Below are 19558 nucleotides of genomic sequence, written 5' to 3'. Positions count from 1 at the left end.
CAGCGCCGGGACCTCTGCACATGCGCTACAGTCGGCACGCAAGTGCAGTAGCTCCAGGCGGGAATTGTGTGGGAGGGGCCCGAAGCACACAGCCCTTAGCCCTGGCTGAATGGCCTCATTGGGGCTACGTGAATGAGGCTCCTCCCACGGCCAGCTCCCCCGCCCCCCTCCCGACCAGAGACCCGCTCTTTCTCTCTCTCCCCCCTTCTCTTCCCCCCCCCACCCCGACACCCTGTTCCCCGACCCGTCCCCCCCCCCCCCCCGCTCTTTCTCTTCCCTCCCCCCCCCCCCCGCTCTCTCTTCCCTCCCCCCCCGCTCTTTCTCTTCCCTCCCCCCCCCGCTCTCTCCCCCCCCCCCCCCCCGCTCTCTCTTCCCTCCCCCCCCCCCGCTCTCTCTTCCCTCCCCCCCCCCGCTCTCTCTTCCCTCCCCCCCCCGCTCTCTCTTCCCTCCCCCCCCCGCTCTCTCTTCCCTCCCCCCCCCCGCTCTCTTCCCTCCCCCCCCCCGCTTTCTCTTCCCTCCCCCCCCCCCGCTTTCTCTTCCCTCCCCCCCCCCGCTCTTTCTCTCTCTTCCCCCCCCCCCCACGCTCTCTCTTTCCTCCCCCCCCCCGCTCTCTTCCCCCCCCGCCCTCTTTCTCTTCCCTTCTCCCCCCCCGCCCTCTTTCTCTTCCCTTCTCCCCCCCCGCCCTCTCTTCCCTTCTCCTCCCCCCCGCCCTCTCTTCCCTTCTCCCCCCGCTCTCTTCCCTTCTCCCCCCCGCTCTTTCTCTTCTCCCCCCCCCGCTCTCTCTTTCCTCTCTCCTCCCCCCCCCCGCTCTTTCTCTTCCCTTTTCCCCCCCCCACCCTCTTTCTCTTCCCTTCTCCCCCCCCGCTCTCTCTTCCCTTCTCCCCCCCCGCTCTCTCTTCCCTTCTCCCCCCCCGCTCTCTCTTCCCTTCTCCCCCCCCGCTCTCTCTTCCCTTCTCCCCCCCCCGCTCTCTCTTCCCTTCTCCCCCCCCGCTCTCTCTTCCCTTCTCCCCCCCCCGCTCTCTCTTCCCTTCTCCCCCCCCGCTCTCTTCCCTTCTCCCCCCCCCGCTCTCTTCCCTTCTCCCCCTCCCTCTCTCTTCCCTTCTCCCCCTCCCTCTCTCTTCCCTTCTCCCCCTCCCTCTCTCTTCCCTTCTCCCCCCCCCGCTCTTTCTCTTTTCCCCCCCCTCTCTCTCCTCTTTCTCTCTTTTCTCCCCCCCCCCCCCCCCCCCCCCGCCCTCTTTCTCTTCCCTTCTCCCCCCATTAATTGGCTATGAATACATCTTTTTTCACTAGATGGGGATTGGTCAGCATTTTTTTAAATTCATTGGCTGTGGGCATCACTGCCAAGGCCAGTATTTGTTGCCCTTGAGAAGGTGGTAGTGAGCAGTCTTGCAACTGCTGCAGTCAATGGACACTGTAGCTGGGTGAAAATTCTCAAACTCCCTCCCCAATAGCAATGAAGGAAGTGATATTGCCAAGTCAGGATAGTATGCTGTTGACACCTCTTCAGCATTGATCAAATTCAAAGACATTGCTGTTTATTATTTTATAAAAACTTGTGAAAAAACCCAGTGATTGAAATAAAGTGTCTCATGCAATGGAACAAACAAAACACATGTAAGGTAAGTATTCAGATAGAGCTTTAGCCTAGTCTGTACAAGTTTAAATGTTTTCATCTCCACCCCACTTTCCACAGCAGTCATCCTGTGGTTTTTTTTTTAAATTTAGCACCAATTGGCATTTAGTTGAGTAATTTGTGTGTTGTAAGTCTCTGTCCAACAGGAAAGTAATTAAACAGTCACAAAACTTTCCACAACATGGTTCTTTAATTATAGCTTTTATTAGAGGTCTGAATATTAAGACATTTTGCAAAAACTCCTTCATAAATAAGAAAATAGATCTACAATCAACATCTTTTTCTTCCCGTTGCAAAAAGAGGAAATTTTTTTTGCATAGAAATGTAATGACACAATGTATGGGCTTATTATTACAAGTGCAAATGATCTAGTTATTCAAGTGCCTCAACTGCAAACTGGCAAAGGACCACTATAACTTTGCTGCAGTCTATAACAAGCTTGCAAAGGTAAATCATTTTGCTATGTTTATAAGGAAAGCACTCAGATCCACAGTTCAAAATTATATTAAATAATGTTCCCAAATACCTTAGCATTTTTTTTCTGCATGCAAGTGTTACAAGAATTGATACCTAGACAGAACAGGCCCTACTCTGCCCTTACCAATGCCTCTTTAGATTAGAGTATAGCCTTTAAAAGGAGTATTTCCTGTTCTAGAACACATCCTTTCCAATAACTTTCCTGTTTTAACTTAGCTATAAATATTTCAGAACCTACATGACAGCAGCATATTGTGCACCTTGGGTTGGGAACTTGGGGTTAAGTTTCTGAAACAATATTCCTTTCCTTTTAACAAAAACAAAAGATCACTATTTTCCACTTGACATCGACCCAGTTAAAACAAAATGCAGCTATTGATTGGAGTGAAAATGGTCATTTTAAGCATGAGTATTCTTCCTTTGCAACTACAAATTGCCCTCTGATCATGTCAACATTTCAGCAGGGAGGGGAAGGTGATTACAGGAAACTGAATAGAATTTTCTGCAAAATTTACAAATAACTTTGACATGAAAAAGCTCGGTGTGTGTGTACCAGCACTTCATGTATTGGATGTCACATACCATTTACTAATGGTACAACGAATTATTTTGGAACGTGAATACATCAATAATCACAAGATAGATTCTTATTGGAAATTTGAATTTGTGTCCAAAAACAATGAATGTTTTTATAAACTACTTTTTTGCCAGAGTACAATTGCAGTTCTTGGTGTAGTGATTTACTGGTGGACTGCATTATTAATAGTTACTTGTTGGCTGGTACATATGTTACCATTGCAAACAAAGTTAAAATTCACAAGGATTTTTCCATAATAATTACAAAAATAAAGCATTTCTCAATCTCCAGCAGGCTTCAAATGCCTACAAATAAAAACTGACTATTGTGACTAAAGTTTCCTAACACATAGAAGAATTCAGAGAGTTCTAGAAAAGATCATTTTGTTCACAGGCATTAAGTTTAAAAGTAGACTTTCACTTCTGATTTTCCAATTATGACAATGCCCTTGCAAGAATGTTTGTTTGTTTGCAAATTTTAATACAAACATGCAAGTAGTTCCCATTTTTCCAATGAACTAAAAAAAAAGATACAATAGGATGACTAGTAGTTTCCATGATGGAAACTGCACACTCCAAATAACTTCTATTTAATACAGTGAATACCTACTCCAATCATCTATTTAACAGCAGTAATGTTTCATCATGATCAGCAAAAAAAAGTTTGTTGCTGTAGAATATTTTACATTGGAAAAATGCCAACATTGATTTTTGAAATTAAGAGGCACCATAAACCAGAATTATAATAACTAAATGGAATGGCTTGTCTACACTTTGGAAAAGACACATATCTACAGGGGTCCTTGATTTTTGTACAATTTCAGCAAGTATGCCACACATGATGATCTGGTGCCAAAAATTGTTGGCTATTTCTCTAGTGCAATGAGAAAGCATCCTCAAGACTGGTTTGAAATGTGCAAATTAAATTGTATAACTTACTGCTATAAATTTGATAAACAGCAGTTTCCTGTGAATTAAATGGTTGTTTGGAGCCTGAAGTTTCCCTTAAAGCTCTTGATTAAGGTATCGGGTAAATGTTCAACCAGAGACTTTGGTTGATCTTTACACCAAGATCATTTTGAACAGAGTGCTAGATATATATATTAACTTCCCCCTTCTGAAAATTACATGGGGAAGGGGTAAAAAGGTGGGAAGCAAATCGAACTACTAAGTGGCAAACTTAAAATGATCATCTAATTTTTCATCTAGACAGATTTGCTAAATGCATAAAAAGACCATCTACTTTTGAGTGCCAAATGACATTCAGTAAATGAATGAATCAGTGAAATGCTTCAGTGGAAGACCACCCATTGACAATCTAAAGTCCATCCCAAACATGATAATTTTGAATGGAGTTCATCTGAAATAAAAACAATTCTGTTCCAACCATAATAATACAACTTAAGTTATGACAACAACTGAGCCACTTCATTAAAAAAATACTTCTGAAATTTGATATCAATACCTTAAATTTTATTGCCAAAATTACATGGCTCCCATCTTGCCGAACACTTACTGAATAATGCATGGTACATTTATTTGAACAGTTCACTCGGAGCAGGGAATGTGTGTGATCTCACTATTAGCATTATTTAAATAGAAGGCTCAAAGGTTAGTGCCAATATAAACAAAAGAATCTTGCTGTGAGAAAATAATCAAACTATTGTTCGTATTACATCCATCCAATCAGCAGCTGAATCACAAAGCAATTCCGTCCATTAACAATTATTGTAATAAATGGTTCCTGAATCATTTTTTTCAAAAGTTAAATGAACCAGATTTATCACTTGTCAATTGGCAGGCTTCACATGAAGTTGCTGCCAACCTCCCCCCATTTCTTCTCCACCTACAAATGGAGGAGGATTTACAGGTCCTAGCTGGAGCTTCCAGACAGATCAGTGTCAAGTGTTCATTCCATTTAAAAATTAAAATTGGAAATTGTTTTTCCCTGAGCATAGGTTGTACTGATCAGATACCCATTTCAGATTGGTAAATTATATTTTTTTTTAAAAAAGCCTTTTGTGACTCAAAACTAGATAGATTAGTGGGACCCAGTTCTTTAAAATTACATGCAAACCCAGATGGGTTACAAGGCCCAAAGCCACATAGTGGCTTATTGAAAGATGTCCCCCTCCCTATACCTCTCCATCCTCCCTCCACAATGTTTGAAATAGTATGTTTATGTTCAAAAAATGCACAGACTAGAGCTCGAGTTGCACAGCACATTTGGTATTCCAACATCAACTTCCCATACTGAATTCCTGTATTGTTGTGCAGAGGGGAAAGCAGTTCCACGTGCATGGGCAGAGTACTTGTGCACACTTTAACACCCATGTACAGAGCAACACTGGCAGAAACATGAAAGTGTCACAAGGAAACTAATGGAGAAGGAGAAATACCTAATAAATAAACCTGCGCCTCAGTTCAAAAGCCGTGATACATACGGCTCAAGCATAATCCGAGAAACAGAATTCCTAAATAATGCACTGAAGAGTAATTTCAACACTGGCACTTTGATCAGAAGAACTTTTCAGTTTTAAAGCAGTGCTTTCCTCTGAATCAATCCAAATAAACTGAAAAACACTCATTTCTATACACCTGTATATGGGCAAACTACCCATGAATGAAGTAACTTGCATTTATACAGTGCCTTTCATGACCTTGGTCTGTCCCAAATCGCTTTACAGCCAATGAAGTACTTTTGAAGTGTAATGTCAAACGTGCACGCAGGAAAGACCCACAAACAGCAATGAGATACATGTCACTTTTTTTTATAAAATGATTGGTTGGGGGATAAATATTGGTCAGACCACCAGGAAGAACTCCCCTGCACTTATTGAATAGTGTCACAGGATCTTTTACACCCACCTGAGAGCACGGTTTAACATCTCATTCGAAAGACTACATCTGACAGCAACATTCCCTGAAATGTCAGCCTGCATTAATGTGCTCAAGTCCCTGGAGTGGGACTTGAACTCTCACCCTTCTGACCCAGAGGTGAAAATGTTACCACTGAGCCAAGGCTGATACCACAACAGATGCCAATCAAAATGGCACTCCTGGGAACACTTCAGATATCTCTACAAGTTTTATGTTACACCACAAATAGATGGAGATAAAGGGCAAGTACATTCAAAATATAGTCACAATCCTTTTGCTCAAATTCCTCCAGATCAGAAATGAACAAGTTTAATTAATCCTGCAATTGCAAGGACATCATAAATCTATGCAGAGGGTTGAGCAATTTATATACATAAACCTTGAAATTAATTGACTCCTGGCCAAAACTCATTCCATTATTTTAGATAGGTTTCCACAGTAAAAACTGCAGTTTTTCCTTCTTCAGCTGTCTGACCAATTCCAGTAATTAAGTGCTTGGACATTGAGCTTGCTCTATGGCATTACTGGGAAATGACTTGAAGTAGCCAGAGATTCAAAATAATTTACCATATTTTAGTTACATGCCATTTTGCGAAATGTATTTTGTGTAAGCCGTAAGATGAGGCCAAATGATCAGATTCCTGTCATTCTGCTTAGTCATATATAACATTCAATACAAGGGTGGTCATATCAAGAAACATGACCTTTTTAAACATAGCTTATTTGTTGATGCTTTAACCAAATGGCCTTCCGTTCAGCTACACACGAACAGCTGTGTAATACATCTTCCTTGCTTTTGGCCAAAAAAACTTTTCTAAGAGTGCAAATGCAGCAGTTTGTAAGGCTGGAGGATTTTGGATGCAAGAGCTTTGTTCTTTTGCACACTTATCATAGTTCAAAAAGAAAACCACAAGGCATTACTGAAATGAGATCCCACTTGGTTTCCAGCCCTTTTACACTTTAATACCTGGTTCCCATTAAAGGATTGTAAAATTGCAAGAATTCTATTGCTTTATCTATTGCAAAATCTTATTTTCAACATTCTCTGAATTGTGAAATTTTAACATAACCAAGTTAAAAGCTAGAAATTTACCTAATTTATGTGTCTGCATAATTTATTGAATGTGTACACTACAAGCCAAGCAAACACAATACCTGCAAAAGAACAGGATCCAATGTTTGAGATGAGAGCAAGCAGTGTTGGTTGAGGGTCAGTGATTGGTTTGGTATCTTGGACTATTATAGCAGTTTTAAATGGTGCAAGACTTCTGTACAAATATGTGCATTTCTTTAATGAAATAGCACCCAACTGTTGCATGCTACAAATGGGCATCTGCATTTACATAGTACGTACTATATCCAAAGATGTATACAAAGGTTTGGGCACATTTCTGTACAAAACCCCCCCAAATTCAATTAAAAAATCTGTACACAAATATAAATGGGACCTTATGTATACTCTATACACATTATGAAAAACCCAAAGCATCTACACAGTCCTATGCTTCCGTTAACAAAGTTATCTTTCCCCTCACTGTTAAATAGTAGAAACCTGGTCATGCTTCAGGAAATGTTTGTCAAATATACACAGCTGAGGGATAGTATCAGGTTTAGCTACAACATCTCCATACTCCAGGTCAAAGCTTCCAAGTAAATAAAGGCTATTGGGCAAGAAACCACAATGTTCTTGATGCTAATGGAACCAAACTTCACATCTGGTCACACTTCTTCCGAGAGCCAGAGAGGGACGGAAATTCTCGAGGGGATAAAACAAGGACTAACCAGAACTTAAAAGTCTATAATCTTACAGGTGGCATCAGATTTATTTCGCCCCAAAATGTTAGGAGTAGCCAGATTCAAGTATCAATAGCAATACTGTGACAGTCGCACGTAGAGACACTGCCATCTTCCCCTCCCTTTTCCCCAAAGCGTACTCTTGTATTTTCACTGCAATAATTCTTCCTTTTGTTGCATATGGTTAACTTTGATTGATTTGGATATTATAAACCGAACGTGCTGGTAACTCCCCTTGATTAGTACACAGATGCAATACATAGTATTTCTGTACACTTGGAATCAGTAACCCATGAACTTTATAGTTTCACACGAACATTCTACTCAGGAAACAGATTCATAACCGCATAATACAACTAATTTACACCAAAAGTTATGGTTTTAGATCAGAATTAAGTCACTTCCTGGGATCCCAACATGGTTTACGAACACAAAGCAGCATGGATTCTCACTTAAACCAAATAATGCTGTTTTAATAACCCAAACCATGGCCAAAATAAAGACTGGGTATTGAAAGATGGTGCCAAAACAAATGAATCATCTTGAAGTAAAGCACATTAAATTATGGGGCACTATGCTGAAATGCTATAATACAGCAATTTTCCCCACCGAAAGCTGAAATTTGTAAAAATATATAAGTTAGCAGTTATGATGAATGCAGAACTGTAACTTCCATCACCATCTTTACTAAAATGGTAAATTGAGCAGAAGTTACAAGGACCTTTGTTCACTCTGGTATTTGGTCATGCTTCCTAACTTCGATGTCATAACTAAGAATGAATCTAACCAGAGAATTTTTCACCTTGGCAAACAGAACTGTGTGCTATTCTTGCAAATTACTTGCACAGGGGAAGAGAAATAATCATTGATATTAAGAATGTTTGAGATTAAAAACAAAATCGTACAAGATTAAGCAATTCACACCCTTAAGGAGTCCCAACAGTAGGTTTGTGGAGTGAATTTTAAGTGAACCAAAAACTGTGGAAATTTAATACAAAAAAAAACACAACATGATGTAAATAGCACACCTACCAAACCAACATAATGAGTCAAACACAATTTGCAGTTTGAACAAGTCTCTAGTTTTTAAACAAAAAAAAAAGAGTAAGCAGACTAACACTGGACTGTTGCTTCACCATTAGAGTACTGTAATTTGGAGAGTCAGACTGGATGCTATTCAAAAGATAGCTGGTCAAGTCACAAGATATGAAAATGGATATATACACAAATAAAATTAACTTTTTGATCAACTAAAACAATGATACTGAAAGAAAATTAGAAGCAAGTGCTGTTCATGAACTTAAATTCATGGGTCTGAACATTAACACATTCCCCATCAATTCTTCTGTTCATTATACATCACAGCTGATTTGAGGTTAGTAACATCAAATTTAAATCTACAATGCAGTACATACATAGCCGTAGGAAAACCTGGAATATGTTTGAACCACAAGTCAAGTTAATTGCAGATAATCTGAAGTGAATCCAGCATTGGCTCAGGTGCAAATTAAATGCAATAATTTATCTTGATAATAGATTTATTTTTAATCCAGATTAGATCCAGACCAATAGCCCTAGTTTAAAAGAACCATTGTTTTGTAATTCACATTCATTGTTCAAATTTAATTAACTGATTAAATAAAACAGGATAATCTACTTTCTATGAAGTGGAGCAGTAAACGCATGTGCAAGATACTTCAGCACAGGTACAGAAAAGAGCGTGAGAGAGAAGGCAAATTTACATTTGACACACAGCCGAGCAGCCAGTTACAAAGCAGCAAAGAATGTGTGGAAACATAATGCGCGACATTTTTGGGAGAGAGGAAGAGGGAGAAATCTAATAAAAACAAAATCTCCATATTATAATGGAATTGCATCGCATAAGGTGAAAAAAAGATAAATACACTTTTTTTTGTAAAGTAAAAATTCTTTGCGTTAATCCTGTGAGTTGACCCATCATTAACTATAATTTACATGGCACCATGCTGCTATACATCTGACTCCAGTTACAGTAGTCCAGGTTGTAATACAAAATATACAGTAGTAACATCTTTCAAGCTATAGGAAAGAAAGTGATGAAGTGCTTTTCTTGTATAAGAAATCTTGGTGGTCCACCTCTTCAATGAGTAAAACAGTTAAATTTACAAAAAAAATTACATCCTTTTTGTGGACCAAGGAAAAATCATATTGACACCCAACATGGTTTATTATGTACTGGTACCCTGGAACATGCAGGCTATTCTTACAATGACACTATGCCCCGAACATAGTAATCTTATTTCAGGCAGACTTGGGTGCAAACATGAAGTAACTATGATCAAATGCACTCAAATAATCTTTATAAAGCAAGGGCATCATTTTGAGTTAATGGGGAAATCTCCCACATATGGAAAATACATTAAAAACTGGTATGTCACATTAATATGCCCAATAGATTCTCACTAAAAATTCAATATGGCTGCTACAGGTCAATAGATGATACAGCAAACTGCATATCAGAATTGAGAAAAACTTACTAAAAATAATTTAATTGCATTCAAATTGAGAAAGGAATGGCCGTCTAACAGATTTGTTCAAACCACTTGTGATCTGACAAATACGGAAAAGATGCTAGTGGATATACTGCATGTACACTGATGATGATGATGATGATATTAAAAGAGAGGATAGACTTAGCTGTTTTATAAAACTACTTAACTTGCAGGGCATCCAAAATCTTCACCCGAATGAGACAATTTATAATACTGGTCTACCATCACATATTAAACCAAATAATTTATCAGAACGGACTGACGTCCATGGTACCAGCACCCACCTGTTTGAAATAACTTTGGAATTCTAGTCTCACACATACCTTTTCTGACAAAATAAAAGTAATTGGATGTTTATTAGGCGGAAATAGCCTCTCTGTACAATATTGATACATATGTGCTTTTCAAATATCACATTTTGACTGAAGGTGACATGGATTTGAAGTCATGCATGGAGTCAGCACTACAGATGAATGCCCTTCCATGTCAGATGCTTCAGCTGAAAAAACAGGACAGCTACTTGGGTCCACTTTACCATCTCGCTCCAGTGCGATACTAACACTGAAAGATGACTTCGGTTCTGGTATCGCTAATTTAGACATGTCCCTCTGCATCTCTTGTGCCTCCACTTCCTCACCAGAAACTGAGCTATCCCAGTTACTGAATGATGTACCATCTAAATTTGGCCCATCACCTTCAGTCATACTATTATAATTCAGACTTTCTGGGCCAAGAACAGCCAAGCTTTCACTCATTTTTAACTTTTTTAGTAGAGTCCTGTCCTCTGTGTACACTTCATTTTCGTCCTGTAGGTCCTCACTCCCTGAACAGTCCATAGCATCAAACTGTTCTAATGATGCAGATTCCGGCGTTTGAGGTTTGAACTTAAATGGTGGAATCTCCAACATGGAGTATTTGGAGCTGCTCGACACTTTCTGCCGCACATCAGTTCCCAGCTGCACAGGATCACACTTCCCAAACGTTAATGAAAAGGGCCCAAAACTGTGACATTCTTTTGTTGAAAATTCAGGTGAAACTGGAAGGGATCGATATCGTCGCTCAGAGAGAAAAGTTTCCTGAAAATCCCCACTGCAGTGCTGCTTGGCCTGGGCTACTGAAGTGACAGGGTAGTCTACAGCATCAGGTGATGGTAGGTCAAATGTAAGTGATATTACTGATTTACTTGGTGTGTCCACAAACTTTGTCTTTCCACCCTTCAGGTCCTGTCTGGCAATGAAGGGGTTAATCTTACGAAACGTTCCCTTACTAGGAGTGTAGTATGGATCTTGAACACTAATCTTCCGACTGCCTTTTCGGGTAAAGAAATCAGACTGACTACGAGAAAGCCATATATTACGCCGAGGCCGAGGCGATTTGGGTGAAATCTTGTCACCTGGAAGTCCCAGAGGGCTGCACCTTTTTATTGCTTGTCCTTTCTCTCCAGCACCTACAAATGATCACAAAAATAAGTGTTACAACTGAAAGTACTATGCTTACAGCTTGAAGACTATTTCAAGTTATATTTGCTACTAACATGTTCCTAATCCAAAAGGACCTGACTGTCTTATATAAAACAACCAGGTGGCAGTAAAACTACCATCATTCTGTTAAGAAATGAAATAGCTCTAGTCAGTTTATTTGTGAAGTATCTAAAAAGCAAGCAATTCCAGTTTAAACATGAGCAACTCCCAGATAAATTTTAAACAAATGTTTTAAGTAAAAGCAGGTGTACTTTCTACTGTACAACATACCAGAAGGTGGGGGGAGGGAGAAATCTTCCCCCTCCCAGTGACAGCACTGTTTTTTTTTAATTATTAAATACAGAAAAAGCTCGAATAGCATTAAGCTCCCTGTAAAATACACTCCACTACATAATCTTTAATAAAACATGCAAGTTTTGAGGTTTTTGTTTTAAATATATACAAAATGCCTCTCCTCCCAATCAGAATTCAAATGTAGCCATTTTCAGATACACACATGGTACTTGATATTAACACCCCTATGCAGGTGGGAGGGGGTCAAAAATTAAAATCTGGGAATGCGCCCCAACTTGCCATACATACCTGTTACCATTATTAAGACAATGGGTTGCATGTTGTGCATGTGTCCTGTCTTGGGGAGGCGGAAAACTTCATTAATCAGTGTAATTGAGAGCCTGATTTAAATTTCATAGCTGCTAGTCAGGTTTCTCAGGACTTGGCAGCGTAATTTAAAAAGGGAATTGGTTGCTTGAACAAGAAAGATGTTAGAGGGTATGGGGAGTGAGCAAAAGAGTGGAATAAAACTACCTGGACAAAACTAGGACAGACATAATGGGCCAAAATGGTTTGTTTCAATATTGTAACAACCTATGATTCTACAACTTGTTTTCAAACTACAGATGTTTCCCAACATATCCTGGGGGGGGGGGGGGGGGGGGCGGGGAGAAGGTCTATAGAGCCCAGCAATATTAAAACCATGCCTAGCCCAACAGAGGACAGAAAATAAAATGGCTGGCAGCCCAAATGTTTGCATTTTCCACCAGTGGCACAGGAAGAATCTTGGAAAACCACCAAGTTAGTGCTTACCTCCTCCAGCAGTCGTGCCACCTCATTTACATTACAATGCTGCATCTGGCAGCAATAATGCAATGTAATGGGGTACCTGTTTTTTAAATAAAAATACACAGCTCTTAGTGCAAATGAGGACAAAGCCATTTAACTATCTGATCCTTAAGCATATGGCTTTAAATAATAAACCATCTATTTGCTAGACTGGAGTACTTTTTTTCCCCCCAATTTTATCTGCCCTCGCCAGATGATGAGACTCTGGCAGAGGTACAGTTCCACAGATGCTGGCAGCCCTCCCGTAACCCATCCAAGTGACCATTCTTCCTGCATCAACTTAGACAACGTCCCTGGCTACAGGACCATGGAAAGTATCAAAGTCAAGCCGAATCAAATTTTTCCACATGCATATACTTTCCAGAACTAACTGGATAGTCAAGAATCGGAATAGAAACATAGAAAATAGGTGCAGGAGTAGGCCATTCGGCCCTTCGAGCCTGCACCACCATTCAATAAGATCATGGCTGATCTTTCACCTCAGTACCCCTTTCCTGCTTTCTCTCCATACCTCTTGATCCCTTTAGCCATAAGGGTTACATCTAACTCCCTTTATTTTTCCCTTCCCTAGCCCAGGAGGCAGGAAGGCCAGTGGATGGCTGGAGTTGAGCACGCTAGGTAAATCCCTTGTATCCCAAGTTTTGCGCTTAGTGGTAGTAATGTAACTTAGTCCCGTCAGTGAAGAAAAGACTGAAGAAAAATCTTCACACTAAAACTCAATGAAAAGCAGCAAGTGAAACCTAGCTTCCTCTGGGCTCCTTCACCCAACTAGCTGTGTATTATGCAACACCATTCCCAATATGGTTGTTGTAGAAAAACAATTTAAATTACAAATGCTTTTTTTTTAAGAACTGTTCAAGGAGATTGCAAGTATACAGACTCATTGGGGGTAATTTGAACTTTGAGCGATGGTAGAAAATGGACCAGCCATCCGTTTCACGCACTGCTCCATTTTCATTTACATTGAAGTTAATCTGACAACTGATTAGATATCGCCCATTTTATACCATCACCCAAAGTTAAATTTACCTCCATTTACTTCAGCTCAGTAATGTGCAAGTCAAGTCAACTGATGTTCGTAGCATTTTTTAAAAATCAACCTCATTTTAGGACTCCTCAGCAAAAGGCTTTGGACAATAGTTGAAATCAAGAAAAAGTGCTGCAGTACCCAGTGCTGATAATGACCTTGATAGGTATAGTAAATGTGACTACAGATGACAGATTGCATTATTTACAGACTGCTGGTGTTTCAGCTCACTTTGCTCTCATCATCCCCTGGAGGTATAGGTGTTAGGAAAATAATTCTAACCTTATTAACACTTAAGAACCTGCAAAAATGGGAAGATTTTAAAATTTAATTTTGTACATATGCTTATTCTCTTCCCAACAGTAGAAAGTATTTTAGTTATGCATAACTTGCATCTGAAATTATAAGTTCCCCATTTATGGCAATCAGAAATAAGAGTATAAACAATGTCATTGTGACAAACTCAGGTGGGCATTTCCAATGGCTTCAACCCTGAAAGTTCAACTTAAATGTGCACTGTTGACTTGTACTAAATTTATTTGTATGCGTATTTAGTTTTTTCTCATGCAAAATAGCCTGCTCTAAATATCGGTCTCCATCTTGGAATTGATCACTAAAACAGGACTGGCCAGAGTTGAATTTTTTTTACATGCCTGGCAGTCACTTGTTACTCTCCCCTGCACATCAGGGAATACATTAACTCAGTTAGGGTGAATGCTTGATCATAAACCTGCATTCCACTGCTCAGTGACAATATGCTAAAGCATCAATGCACTGTGCCACCCTCATACTAAGATTACACATGGGCTGAAAAGTGTAACTGAATGACAACTATTTTAATTATAAATTTATTAGATCATTTAAAGAACTCAACAAAAGTAGGAGAGACATGCTGCCCAGTTCATAGTGACCAGTTTCAACAGCAATGCAAGTAGATGGAAGGCTTGGGGAATTTTGGTATGGCTAAAAAGTTTCTCACTTCACAGAATTAAGTGACAATTTTCTAAACAAGAGACAATTCGGACTGCATGAAAAATGCAAACTTTTCTGGATCCATGCAAGGGAACACTGCAAATTCAGAAGTGATAGTAACATTCAGAACATATATTGGTGTACAGTTTCCACTTTGGGCACAATCGGGAAACTGGGTGCAGGTTGCATGTGAAATTGCTCCATTTTCCCCCAAAGTGAAGTTATGGTTCAAGATTCCGTCCAAATTCATTTGCTTAATCACAAACATAAAATCTTCCATAAGCTAGTGCAGTCAACGTAATGGAACGTCATTGTTTTGTTTCTTTGCATTAATATTCGTTGACGTCCTTAGTGGTAACCGGTTGTTGCTTAACAGTTGAAAATGGGTTTATTACAAAAAAATAAGCATTTTTAGCAAGAGTGTATATTCCTCCACCCATGAGTAACTCCATATTGACAATTCTCACAAATCTGTTGTGGGAGACACGATTTCGGCGTGAAATAAAGCATCACTTGCAATCCAACGCCTAAATTTTGAGACTTTTCGGGGGCAGGGGTGGGGGTAATCATCATCATAGGCAGTCCCCAGAGTAGAGGATGACTTGCTCCCACACTAAAATGAGTTCTCAGGTGACTGAGTCGTCCAATGCGGGACCTACAGTCTCGGTCACAGGTGGGGCAGAGTGTGATTGAGGGAAAAGGGTGGTCGGGGAGCCTGTGTTGTCGCACGCTCCTTCCGCTGTCTACGCTTGGTTTCTGCTGGTTCTCAGCGATGAGACTCGAAGTACTCAGCGCCCATCCGAATGCTCTTCCTCCACTTTGGGCGGTCGTGGGCCAACAATTCCCAGGAGTCGGCGGGGATGTTGCACTGTGTCAAGGAGGCTTTGAGGATGTTCCTTGAAGAGTTTCCTCTGCCCAGCTGGGGATTGCTTGCCGTGTCAAAGCGCCACATAGAGCATTTGCTTTGGGAGTCTCGTGTTGGGCATGTGGATGATGTGGCCCACCCAATGGAGCTGATCGAGCGTGGTCAATGCTTCAATGCTGGCCTGAGCGAGAACACTGACATTGGTGCATCTGTCCTGCCAATGGATTTGCAGGATCTTGCGGAGGCAGCGCTGGTGGTACTTCTCCAACGCTTTGAGGTGTCTGCTGTATATAGTCCACGTCTCAGCCATATAGGAGGGCGACTATCACTACTGCTCTGTAGACCATGAAGCTTGGTGCCAGGTTTGAAACACTTTTCCTCAGGCGGCCAAAGGCTGCACTGGCACACGGAAGACAGTGTCTGTCGTTGCTGACAGTAGGCTCCCAAGGTATGGGAAGTGGTCCACATTGTCCAAGATCTCATCATGGATCTTGATAATCGGGGAGCAGCAGTGTGTGGCGGGAGCAGGGTGGTAGAGAACCTTTGTCTTACTGATATTTAATGTAAGGTCCAGACTCGTACGCTCAAGTGAAGGTGTCAACGACGGTTTGGAATTCGGACTCTGAGTGTGCACAAACGCAAGCATCATCTGCATATTGTAATTCAATGACAGAGGTTGGAACAACTTTGGATCTCGACTGGAGGCAACAGAGGTTGAACAATTAACGTTTGTCCTGTAGATAACTCTACTTCAGTGGGGAGCTTGTAAAAGGAGAGATGTAGCATTAGTGAGGAAGATTGAGAAGAGCATTGGTCCGATGACACAGCCTTGCTTGACCCCAGTCTGCACTTGTATTGGGTCTGTGGTGGATCCGTTAGTAAGAATCACGGCTTGCATGTCGTCATGAAGCAGGCGGAGGATGGTGACAAATTTTTCAGGATAGCCGAATTTGAGAAGGACACTCCATAATCCCTCAGTTGACAGTCGAAGGCCTTCGTCAGGTTAAAGAAAGCCATGTAGAGAGGTTGATGCTGCTCCCTACATTTTTCTTAGATGGTGAAGATCATGTCCGATATGCCTCTTAGTGGGCAGAATCCGCATTGCGACCCTGGGAGGAGCTCGAGCGAAAAAAAAGCAGATCTACAGACAACTGAAGGCAGAGGTCAAACAAAAAACTCGTGACTTATAGAACAGATGGTGGGTGGAAAAAGCACAGGAAATCCAGCAACTAGTTGACAACCATGACGTGTGTGAATTTTTTTAAGCGCAGTCAAGACCATCTACAGCCCAAGCACTCAGGGTCCTATTTCACTGAGAGCCAAGAACAGAGGTGTGCTCATCAAGGACAGAGAAGCAGTCAGTGCCCGCTGGAAGGAGCACTTAGAGGATCACCTCAACCAAAACTCTGTCTTTGACACGAGTGTCCTTGACTCCATCCCACAGCATGCTATCCACCTCAGCACAATCCCAGTCCTGCATGAGGTTGAAAAGGCCATCCGACAACTGAAAAACAAGGCCTCAGGAGCAGATGAAATCCCTGCCGACGTACTAAAGCATGGCGGCGAAGTACTCTGTGCAAACCCACGACCTAATCTCTTATCTGGGAGGAGGAGAGCATGCCAGGGGATCTCCGACGCTGTAATCGGTGGGAGTAATATGCCAATTTGCGCATGCACTAAATAAAATAGGCAACTTGCACACGCGCGCGAGAACAAAAAAGATTGAGGGCTTTCCATAACACCCACTAAGTTCCTCTTCACTCTGCTGCATCAATGTCCACAGGCCACACACAAACACAAGGGCTAGGATTAACCAGTGAACAAATCAACTGAGCGATCCAGATCCCTCCTCGGAGGTCGTGGATACTGTAATGTGCTGCAATTTTCTTTTAATTCAAAAATTAAATTTTTTTAAATCCATTCACAGGATGTGAGTGTCGCTGGGAAAACAGGATTTACTGCATATCCCTAATTTCCCTTAAGGTGGTGGTAAGCTGCCTTCCTGACAACGCAATGGCCTGCTTGGCCATTTCAGAGGGCAGTTAAGAATCAACTACATTGCTGTGGGTCTGGAATCGCCAGACCGGTAAGGACGGTTGATTTCCTTCCCGAAACGACATTAGTGAACCAGATGGGTTTTTATCTGGTAGTTTCATTGGGCCCAAATTTCCCCAGCCGCCTAGAGCGGCGTAGTTAGCCATGGCACACCTACTTTGTGGGGCAAAAAACGCGCCGAAAATGTACCTCTTAATTTGGCCGCTCCATCATTCTGACCCCGTGGCGTGGCACTGCAGAGCCTGCAGGGGACGGAGCTTCGGCCGCACTTGCTCAGCGTAGCCGGCTGGGGGGGGGGGGGGGGCGGGGCTTGGGCCCAGCGTTTGAGTGCCGGCAGGGGGACGCGTGTCCGTTTGAGCGTGCGCGCATGCTCAATGGAGCAGGAAGCTTGGCAATCGGCCAATTAAAGGGAAAGCATCCTCAATGCCTCAGCATCATTGGCAATGGACCATATATAAAAGGTAACGTGTGAATAGTGATTTTTGGGTGGCTGAGGGAGTGGAAAGGAGTGCTGCATAGGTGGAAGAAAGGTGAGAACTGTGATTTTTCAAGATTTACTGAGTGTAAGTCCAATACACCAATGACGCAAGAGCGTGCAACAAGAACAAAGAATTTCCACCATGAGGAAGTGGAGAAACTAGTCACTGTCATTGAGGACAAATGGCTGGAGCTGGATATCAGTAAGAGTGGTCCCACAAAAGTTCCACCCAAAGAAATGAGAAGACAATGGAACCTAGTTGCAGAAGAATACTCCGCAGGGGTGGATACCACAAGATCTGGAAGCCAGTGCAAAAAGAAATGGCAGGACGTTGGTCAAGTAGTGAGTGTAAGTAATATCTTCATCTTTAAATGGAATTGCAATTGTAAATGTGACCATCTATATATGTCCCACCCATCAGAAGCACACCATGTGTGAAAAGTTATATTTTCATCTTTGAAGAAAAGGGAAAGACTTAGAACAGGAGGAGGGCTGCCAAATCTGCACCAACTATCACCCCTGGAACAGAGGGTTGCTGCCTTGCTGAGTCACACCTGCAAAAAAAGAATCAGCTCTGCACAAGCTGGACCCACACGCGAGGGTGAGAATGAGTCATGAGAATGCATCGTCGCCCTTCAAAATCAACCTGCTGACTGGCCTGCTACGCGTGAGACTACTCATGTCACCCATCCAGCCCACTCCTGTGCTGCTAACCATTTGACTGTTCTGTTGTATTTTGCAGAAGACGAAGACAATCCTGAACATCCTGAAGATCCACCAGAAGATCCAGATGCGTGCGCTCCAGACCAAGGCGGGTGGGGGGAGGAAGGGTCCATGGAAATGTGTTCACGGGAGAATGCTGATCGTGATATGGAACAGTCCATAGTACAGGGCATCACACTGCCAGAAATCTTCATGAGCTCCGCGGCGACATTCCATGGTTTCACACCTTCCGAGGTTGCGGGTCCCAGTGGCGATGGTGAAATGCATGTTGGAACACCCAGTGCCCCACCGTCCCAGCCTGCGCCTCGCACTGGAGAGGTGCCACTAGTCAGACCCAGGGCGAGGGGAAGGAGAAGCTGACCAGTCTCTTGAGATGCAGCCTTCATCAGATGTTAATCAGGTTGTGTCATTGGATGAGGAGACTAATGCCCTTACCCAATCAATCACTCGTGGTGACCGTCAGTGGAGTGCGTGATAAGGTAGTGACACTGTCGGGAGAAATATCAGCACTGAGACGGGAACTGAGGGCGGGCATTTCAGAGGGTGTGCAAACAATGGCAGATGCCATGAGGGAGCTAGCTGCTGCAATAAGGGCATAAAGGCCGGATACTCAAATGCCACTCCCACTTTAATCCACGCACCAGCCACCGGTGAGACCAAAGCCGGGCCCCCAATCCCCCCCACCACCGACCCTATGAGGAAGTGCACTTTCCCCAAGATGTGGGTGAGGGATGGGTGCAGCCTTTCTTTGCTGTTGTTGAAGTGCATTGTAAGATATTTTGCATTAAAACTGAATCATGTTCCATTAGGACCACACAACAGTTGGGAACTGTAAAAAGTAAAAATCCCTCACCCCTACAGTCATGTGTGCCTGCCACCCCTAACCAAATTTAAACTCTACTGCCCTGGTGGGATTTAAACTCCCGTCTCCAGATCATTAGTCC

General features: G+C 42.3%; 1 protein-coding gene across 4 annotated transcripts in view; it reads right to left on the bottom strand.

The window, feature by feature from the left end:
* Positions 1-1853: 1853 nt before the first annotated feature.
* The window catches only part of LOC139268527 (dual specificity testis-specific protein kinase 2-like), a 117320-nt gene continuing 99615 nt past the window's right edge, over positions 1854-19558 (bottom strand). For all 4 annotated transcript variants that reach the window (XM_070886799.1, XM_070886801.1, XM_070886800.1 and 1 more), the window contains one exon: positions 1854-11338. In XM_070886799.1, the coding sequence (XP_070742900.1) occupies positions 10296-11338 (1043 nt within the window). In that variant the 3' untranslated portion in view covers positions 1854-10295. The remainder of the gene's footprint in view (positions 11339-19558) is intronic.

This window comes from Pristiophorus japonicus, chromosome 8 (assembly GCF_044704955.1).
Source record: "Pristiophorus japonicus isolate sPriJap1 chromosome 8, sPriJap1.hap1, whole genome shotgun sequence".
Taxonomy (NCBI): Eukaryota; Metazoa; Chordata; class Chondrichthyes; family Pristiophoridae; genus Pristiophorus; species Pristiophorus japonicus.
Note: the sequence above shows the minus strand (reverse complement) of the source record. Positions and strands in the feature narration are given on the sequence as shown.